The sequence below is a fragment of the Fusarium mangiferae genome, assembly GCF_900044065.1.
Source record: "Fusarium mangiferae strain MRC7560 genome assembly, contig: FMAN_scaffold032, whole genome shotgun sequence".
NCBI classification, from domain to species: Eukaryota; Fungi; Ascomycota; class Sordariomycetes; order Hypocreales; family Nectriaceae; genus Fusarium; species Fusarium mangiferae.
The window spans coordinates 25114-33986 of record NW_024573952.1 but is presented as its reverse complement, the minus strand read 5'-3'; the positions used below and the strand labels follow the sequence as shown (position 1 = coordinate 33986).

General features: G+C 46.5%; 4 protein-coding genes across 4 annotated transcripts; 2 read left to right on the top strand and 2 right to left on the bottom strand.

Annotated features, from left to right (window-relative positions):
- Window positions 1-1004: 1004 nt before the first annotated feature.
- FMAN_15427 (uncharacterized protein) lies at window positions 1005-1934 on the bottom strand (the record flags this gene model as incomplete). The annotated part of the gene is made up of 1 exon (XM_041826149.1): window positions 1005-1934. The coding sequence occupies one exon, from the start codon at window positions 1932-1934 to the stop codon at window positions 1005-1007; it is 930 nt and encodes a 309-aa protein (XP_041691487.1).
- A 695-nt stretch (window positions 1935-2629) lies between these two features.
- On the top strand, window positions 2630-3697 carry FMAN_15426 (uncharacterized protein; the record flags this gene model as incomplete). The annotated part of the gene is made up of 1 exon (XM_041826148.1): window positions 2630-3697. One exon carries the CDS (start codon window positions 2630-2632, stop codon window positions 3695-3697), a length of 1068 nt encoding a protein of 355 aa, XP_041691486.1.
- A 1418-nt stretch (window positions 3698-5115) lies between these two features.
- FMAN_15425 (uncharacterized protein) lies at window positions 5116-5972 on the top strand (the record flags this gene model as incomplete). Its single annotated transcript, XM_041826147.1, has 2 exons — window positions 5116-5179; window positions 5656-5972. 2 exons carry the CDS (start codon window positions 5116-5118, stop codon window positions 5970-5972), a joined length of 381 nt encoding a protein of 126 aa, XP_041691485.1.
- Window positions 5973-7357: 1385 nt separating this feature from the next.
- On the bottom strand, window positions 7358-7764 carry FMAN_15424 (uncharacterized protein; the record flags this gene model as incomplete). Its single annotated transcript, XM_041826146.1, has 3 exons — window positions 7358-7386; window positions 7460-7525; window positions 7596-7764. 3 exons carry the CDS (start codon window positions 7762-7764, stop codon window positions 7358-7360), a joined length of 264 nt encoding a protein of 87 aa, XP_041691484.1.
- Window positions 7765-8873: the final 1109 nt, after the last annotated feature.

The following is an 8873-nucleotide window of genomic DNA, read 5'->3' as shown; positions in this document are numbered from 1 at the left end:
GCGCCAGGATAAGAGACTCTTTCATTTTGAAGCTCGATGTCTCCGTCAATTGTAAATAGTCAGTCGATAAAAGTTCAAAGGCAAACAACGTGTTATCTGAGATCCCAGCAGCCTTGTCTTCCTCCGAAGGAAGGAAGCTTGCTTTTCTGCCTTTTTGCTCTTCTCGTCGCGTCTTCTTCTTCTGGTGCCTTGTTAACCTCTTCAGTCGCAAGGCAATGGGTCGATAGCTGCAAAATCGACTTTCCCCTTTTTCTGGATCTTCTATGATTTTAGTTCGAATTCCAAATCATTAAAATTTCCCTTTTGATGCTGTTTCCGACTCTTCTGCGATCTGGCTCACCACCGACTATTACGTTATATGTACCCAATAAATCTTGAACCTAATGACAAACTTCAACCCAGGACCAATGATCGTAACAGCCGGGTTCTAGTCAATTCTAGATAATGCGCTTCCCACCATGATAGGCTATATTCCTGAATCGCGGGAGCTGTTGCGGCTATTTTTATTTTTATTTTTATTTTATTTTTTATTCTATTTTTTTTTTTATTTTTTTTTCATTATCAGGCCACTTCGAGATTTCTCGTAGAGTCTTAGAATACATCATTTCTGTAGCGAAGCGGTGATACTAAAATCAGCGTCGTGTTTGGTACGGTGCTGTGAGGGAAAGGATCAGATCGCAGGTCGCTGCATATTGAAAGGTGCGGTTGCAAAAGGACATGTGCAAAGTCAACACATCACCCTATAAAGCAAACATGTCTACAAAGCCAAATCGACGTTAACACGTAGGCTTCTATTCACAAACCTTGTAAAGCGCTCAAGCAGTAATCAACATCGGTACCAAAACTGGCGTTATCATGATTTAGAACCGCGGCTAATGTATTGTCCGTACGAGAAGAACCCTATCAACCCCCCCGAGATACAGGTCTAGTTCGAACACCTCCAAAGTGTACCTCTGCTTCGAGAAATCCTACACCTGACTAAAACTGTAAAGAAATCCTCCAGTTCAGAACGCTTCTGTCTCGATATCGTACGTCCAATCCTTTTGACCAAGCCCCATGCGCTCCAAGCCAACTAGCTTGTAAAGCCATAACCCACCTGAGATGGCTAGCTCATTTGCACGCACGCGCCACGGCGATGTTTGTTTGCGCACCGAGGCGTTTGCCTCGGCTCTTTTCAGCATTGTCTCGGTCCTTGCTGTCCGTTTGGCCACATAGGCAGCAAGAGCATCTTCGGGAGGTAGGCTGCAGGTCTCTAGTAGCTTCGAGAACAGGAAGACGTCCTCCAAGGCCATCGACACACCTTGACTAGCGTGAGGCGGCATAGCATGTGCGGCATCTCCGATGATCAGGCAACGACCCCTGAACCATGGTCTTCCGGCTGGCAGCTTATAGACAGGATAGAACTTGACAACCTTTGTCTTCTCAACGAGGTCTTGCAGGAAGTCCATCCATTCGGATGGTTGATCCCCCAAGAGGCGAAGCAGATTTGACTTAAAAGCCCCTGTCTCGGCCTTACCGCGGGCTTCCCATCCGTCACGGTCATCGTCGGATTGTGGAAGAGGAATCTCTCGCGAGAAGAACCAGTAGAGGATGTCGCCTGTCGATGTAGCTGGAGTGACAGCAAATAGTCCGTCGGAGGTCAAAGTCGCGTTGAGATCCTTGATAGGACCAGAAGGTGTATAAACCTCGTGCAGTTGAACCATTGAAAACATGTTAGATATGCCAGTATATTCCGGTTTCTGATCTGGGTCGACATATAGCTTGCGAACAGCCGAGTGAATGCCATCGCATCCAAGTAGAAAGTCTGCTATATCAGTCTCTCCGTCCGCGAAAGTGGCGATTACCTCGTCGTTCTTTTCCTCGATATGAGTAAGGGTTTTGCCGAACTGGACAGAAATGCTCTCGCGCTCAGCTGCCTTGAGAAGAATTTCCATGATGTCTGTTCTGCGGATTCTCAGATATCCAAAACCCGTCTGTTCCTTGCTCCAGGACGACATGTCTATCTCACCCATGGTGCAGCCATTGAGAGAATGCAGGACCAGCCTCGAGGTCAGTGAACCTTTGTCTACTGCTTCATCGTAGAGACCGAGTTGGTGGAGCAGCCGGAGCCCGTTTGCTGGGATCCCTATAGCGCCGCCAAGGGTAGTTGGATTCTGACGGATCTCATACACGGTAGGAGTCACTCCATTGTTGCGCCGAAGGCGAAGCGCGGCAAGCAGCGCAGCTGGTCCCCCTCCAATGATAATGACCTGTTTGTACTTAGATTAACGTGCATGATAAGCTAGTGGACCAGACAAGCGAATGGACCGAAAATCCCTCACCATGTAGTTTTCAAATTGAAGCATTTGTTTCACAACGATCAATTATGCCCCAATCAGACAAAGAGGCAAAGAATATTCTTGCGCTCAAAGCCTACGAAAATGACCCAGAATTAGGCCTGCATCGGGCAGCTGAGATCTACCGGGCCTCTTATGGTTCACTCTGGCGTCGAACCCATGGTATTCCTTCCCGGCACGATGCTGTACCCAAATCGCGTAAACTTTCCAACCTAGAGGAACAAGTTGTCATCCAGTTTATCCTCGACCTGAATTCGCGAGGGTTTCCTCCTCGGCTGCGCGGTGTTGAAGAAATGGCTAATCAACTGCTCGCCGACCGCGACGCGCCACCTGTCGGCAAGCGCTGGGCTTCCAACTTTGTCAAGCGACATCGAGAACTCAAAACGCGTTTCTTTCGTAGATATGACTACCAAAGGGCGAAATGCGAAGATCCGGTCGAGATTCGAAAGTGGTTCAAGCTCGTAGAGAACACAATCGCCAAATATGGTATTGACCTTGCCGATATCTACAACTTTGACGAGACCGGATTTATGATGGGCGTTATTGCAAGTGGAATGGTCGTCGCAGGTGCTGAAAGGCGTGGAAGACCGAAATTAGTGCAACCTGGGAACAGGGAATGGATTACAGTCATTCAAACGATCAATGCGGAAGGTCAAGCGATCCCGCCGTTCATCATCGGTGCGGGCCAGTATCACCTTGCTACCTGGTACCGAGAAAGCAACCTCCCGAACGACTGGGTTATTGCAACGTCTCCCAACGGCTGGACCGATAATGAGCTAGGCCTTGAGTGGCTGAAACACTTTGATCAGTGTACAGCCAAGCGATCGAATAGTCGCTATCGTCTTCTGATCCTCGATGGTCACGAAAGTCACCACTCCGTCCATTTTGAGACGTATTGCAAAGAGAATAAGATCGTTGCGCTTTGCATGCCACCTCATTCCTCCCACTTGCTCCAGCCTCTTGGTGTAGGGTGCTTTGGGCTGCTCAAGAAGGCGTACGGCCGAGAGATAGAGCAGCTGATTCGACACTCTATATCCCACGTTTCCGAGATCGAGTTTTTCCCAGCCTTCTATGCTGCCTATCGGGCCACCATGACGGGAAAAAACATCAAGGCAGCCTTCAGAGGGGCCGGACTTGTACCTCTTGACCCGGAAAAGGTTATCTCAAAGCTTGATATCCAGCTACGAACTCCGACTCCGGTTGAGGAGGAAGCTAACCCGTCTAGCCCGTGGGTTTCAAAGACGCCAAAGACCGTACTTGAGGCTGGGTCTCAGTCCGAGTATCTCATAAGACGAATCATAAGACATAAAAGTAGCTCCCCAGAGTCAATTCTGGGAGCTCTGAAGTCTCTCTCTCTCTAAGGGAACAAAGGCAATGATGCATGAAAATGCCTTATTGAGGACTGAGAACTATGACCTTCGACAGGCGAATGAGACACTGAGCCGACTACGGAAAGGAGGGGTGATGACGGTGGAAGAGGGAAGGCAAGTGCTTGGTCAGATAGACGTTAATGCGCAGGTGGTGGCCGAATCGTCGAGAAGTGGTGGTCAAGGAAAGTTGGCGCAAGCGAAGGAAAGGCACTGTAGAGCATGCGGCAAGAGTGGGCATAACGCAAGAACATGCCAGATAATTGTCGCGATACCTGGAGAAGAATGTAGCGATTGATTTTGGTCATTTAGGTAGTTTGTGGTCTTACCGTGGCGGTTTCTATCTTAAAGGTGAACCATTTTGGTCCACTCGCTTGTCTGGTCCACTAGCTTATCATGCACGTTATATAATTAAGTGTTAGTGTTATGATTTCAGCGGTTACGTCAAGTGTACGCCACAAGTTTCCCCAAACACAACCAACCAAGGAAGGACCGACACTTACAGGACCGATAGCGGCCCAGGACCGACGACGACTTCACGTCACGTCGTTCCCATACGATCATACCTAGTATATAGACCACATTCATTAGCACTTTCATAGAGTTAGCTCACCAGCTATCAATAAAACTTCTTTACATTGATCAAGCCTAACACGCATTGAATCTACCATAAAGAGACGTGAGGCTTTGACAACCGCTCACCATCACGCCCTACGTATTTTGCAAACATAAACCTAGTACGGACTAGTTTACTTGTTTGGAAACCTCGACCTTCACATGCATACAGCTGCATACAGAAGCCTTACAGCGCTGTTACGGGCACGAATCGTAGCACTAAGCTTCTTATATAAACTTTCTATAGGTTTTGCTTAGACCTTTTAATTTATAAAAAATGAATATATTATAGTCACTACATATATGTATATATTGAAATAATTAGTCTATAACTTATATTTAATAATACAAATATAAAAAAAATAATTCAAACTGAAGCAATTTTAAAATAAAAACTTTTTTTAAAAAAAGAAATTGAGTTCTATATAATAAATTACCTTATAAACAAAGAATTTAAATGTATGTTTATCTTGTGATGTATAAACTTACTTATACTTGTTTCAATATGGTTACTATAAAAAAATGCATTTTTATATTACAGTATTAATCATATTGATTCTCTATTTAATATAAACATTCTTTAACAATAGTACTATAGATCTTTCTGGATAGAAATTAAAAATTACTAATTTCAAAGTATTAATATTTGTTGTTAGTATGTATTATTGATACTATATGGTTTTGCCACCCTGCCTTGAATATGTATAACTTGTTCTTGAATGTACTAACGAGGATCTTCTACGTTTCGTTGAACAGTCTCCTTATCCATAACCCTGATAATTGCCCATCAAGGAAACATGCCGTCTTATGGCGGTGAGGCATTTTCACTGCTCGTGTATGCAAGGCCGATCACAGGCTACTGTTAGTTAAAGTTCAAGACATTGACACCACGCTGTCGACCTTGGTGCAGGATTGCTTTAACTTCCCTCCTGGGAAAGGTGGAAAATGCAAGTTTGCCTCGTCTCGTATTCTATGTAGTCATGACGCGGCTTTCGATTTCGTAGCTCTGCAGTTATTAGCCGACTTTATCCTAATAAAAGCCTGCGAATTCGCCAGCTAAGCATTCACGAGGATCAGTCCTCGAAAGTGTAGATTATAAAGGCCAAATACTTCCCAGTAGCATCTGGAGTCACCCCTTCAAACTTCATCTTCCAATTCAACAGTATAACATGAATCCAGAGCTGTTCGCACGCGGGCCAGTCACCGCTATTGGGGCCTTCATAGCGGTGGCAACATTCTCAACAGGATAATTCTTCCTATCGCTTTACCAAACAGCCACAGATTGTGCCAAAAACGCCAAAACTCCGGCAGCTTGCGGTGTTGATGTGTTGAAACAGTCCTTTCAGGAATTATAGCCATTGGCGCAGCAGCTGGCGCGACATACGTAGGCCTCGTTTCGCCCACGCCGCGGGACATTGCGGCCAATGCAGCCCTGCCGATCTTCCGTGTCGATGGTCAAAGCATCAATTGGCACGACGGCATGGCCTCTCATGGCTTCGGCTGGAATCGTACCGCCGCCGACCCGGCCGTCGTGGAATGGCAGCACAACCATACTGCCCCGGTACAGACGTACTACACCTTCGCGCAGGGGGAAAAGCTCTATCTCCGACATGACACGGGGCTGGATCTTGCCATTGGCGACGGCAAGAAGTGATCGGCTACATGTCGCGCGTATATCGACACCACCATCTATGGTGACAGTCTACGTAGCTCTGATTATCAGACGCAACCTACGTATGATGGCCTCCTTGCCTTGTCGAAAACGCTGTTTGACTACTTTGCGGACCATAAGTACCAAAGTGGCTGTGTATTTCTCGGGACTATCGATGGTATAGCAGGAGCAAAGTTTCAGATGGGGGCATCCTGCAGTGAAGACATGCCAGATCCTAAGGATTGTGCGAATGCAGATTATGCGACTCCCCTTTATCTCCTGGATACCTGAGAACACAGGAGCGATAATCACTATCGCCGCTATCCCGAAATTGGCAAAGCCTTGTTGGTAGAGCAGATCAGGAGGGGCGGGAGACTTTATGTAGCTTGATCACTGTATTGTTTTTACTGTTAGTCATAAATATACTCAGAAAAAGCTGCGTACCTAAGATAACGCATTTCCATCCCGTATTATATCAGAGTCACTTTGTAATGCGTAGTAACGCCAGGTAAACAAGCTAGAAGAGTTGCCATCAAAGCTGAAACGAGCGGCGGCCAACCAGGTTTTATGCATATCTCATCTCGGCAAATATTATCCGAGGCAACGTGGCTTTTCCCTGTCACACAGAAACATCTCATTTCATCTACTGCGATTTAGGTCTACCACCCACGATGATGCTAAGCACAATGTCAACTCGATGCACTTCCCAGAGTTTTTGAACTTGCAACGAGAAAACACCGAGTTTGGAGGAAGGAAAGTTCAAACTTGCAGAGTTAGCTATCTGTGAGTACAGCTGCCTTAACCGCCAAAGCTACTGCGTTTGGAAATCAGGTTGCGTACCGTTCACCTTTACCTAATTGGGACATTTCGACTATTGACTTAGAGCTAGCTGGTATCTCTCGAATTGTGAAAGTTCCAATGGAGCATGAGTGAACAGGCGAGCCGAGCCAGTTAGAAGACTCTTGCTGCATAATGGTCACTGGTGTAAATAAGCACTGTAACTACATTTCATTCCATTGGTAGAGTCTGAAATCTCATTGAATATTTATTCTTTCCCCGCGATTTGCAACTACATGGTGCATTTCCATATTTCTTCGTGAGGTCATGCCATGCTGGTTGAGGGGTTGTGTCACGTGTTGACGTGACACAATTTCGCATCACCCCTTCGATATGTTTATTTGTTTATTTATATGTTTGCCAATGGAGATGTGCCAAATAGAGTTCGAATGCAATCATCATTAGTAAACAGTGAATATTTATCCGAGGCGAGATATATGGCTATGGAGGTACAAATGCTATTGCGCCACCAAATTCAACCCCGCAGCAATGTTAACAGAGCTGAGTATATACTACTCCTAACCCATCTAGCTAGAACCTTCTAGCTGCCTTTAAGTGCACTTGCCAAGGAACCAGCTTCCTAGGACAGGATGAGCATCTACTACTGTTTATCTTATATCACAGGAAGGCTATAGCCCATGAACGCAACTTACCCTGGTGAGAAACACACTTCAGTCCGTTGTTGCACACTGTCCCGCTATAGTTGACGTTGCACCAGTCTAGCACAAGTAATTCGTGTTAGTAGCTTCCTATTGTGAAGTTGACAGTAGATGCCACGATTATACTGACCTCCCTTTCGACGCTCGCCCCAGCATACGTATTTGTCTGAGCCTGTGTGAGGCATGCAGTATCCGCTGAGACACTCGATGTTCAACTGACACGCGGCGCCATCTCCACTAAGAGCAAGAGCTCCTGCCGTCATGTGGGCAATGAGAAAGAGGGAAGAGGTAAACTTCATGATGCTGACTGATGCAAAAGGATTATGATGGAAGATGAAGAGAATCGTATCAACGAGGACCTCTTCTTGGGTTTATATAAGAGGAAGCTAAGGAAAGCTCCCATCCTCTACTCCGTAGATCGCCTCGTGTTTGTGCGATTTAAAGTTCACGACACTTGGCAGAATCTCATTTGCCCACTTTCTGCACATGGCCCGGGTACCTGGGTCTGTCAGCGGTTTCATGAACCTAGCGGTACTGAGTCTTGTCAGATGTATCAATACGAGAAGGAAGCCAGAAGCTTTGATCAAGTGATAACCAGCGTATTGATTGACCCACCCGCGAGCAGAATATACTTCAAAGCTAATATGCAAACAGCAACTTGACGCCGATCGATATTTGAGACCTGCAATGCAATATTTGTGGTGCGGTGAGCAGCCTAGGCACCTAGGCAGGCACAAAATGCTGTAGACACAGTCTATATTGGCGGGTATATTAATTATGTTAATAGGCGTAATGTAAGGAAGATACTAAGACCTGGCTATCTGCCCCTTACTACTCTGTAGATTCTGAGTATTAGGCCTACCCGTATAGCTGCAAATGCTTTTTGACCTCACTGTAGGTTTTAATACAGAGTATTGGTTTGGTTTGGTTTGGTTATCCTACGCGGTTCTGGTCGCTTCAGCGACTATGCCCGGTTAGCGGGGTCTAGCGAACAGCCGAAGCATCGCGAATCCGTATTGATCCGCTCTACCCCACTTCGCCAGCGTCTAAACGACGATGACCAGCTGTCCCCAGAAATCCCGCTTTCTCTCTCTAACCACTATTTACACATGCTTGCCCGCCCATGTACCCAGTGGTTCTCATATTAACGTGCCCATGATTGCAGGCTCTCTCGGGTCGTGAGACCCTCTTTTTCGCGACTGTGTACCTACAGTCTCCCCCCAGTGCTCAGCTTTGTCTATTCGGGTCTCGATCCTGAAATTGCCCTAGGATCTGAGTCAGTTCGATGAACTTGATTGCCTTGGCGGCTGCATTGCGCTCGTTCAGTAGCTTCCGGAGGTTGTTGCGTCCTTGGAGTCGTCCTAGTTCCTGGTCCCGGAGTTGTCGGTGTTGACGGCAGCGCAAGAGG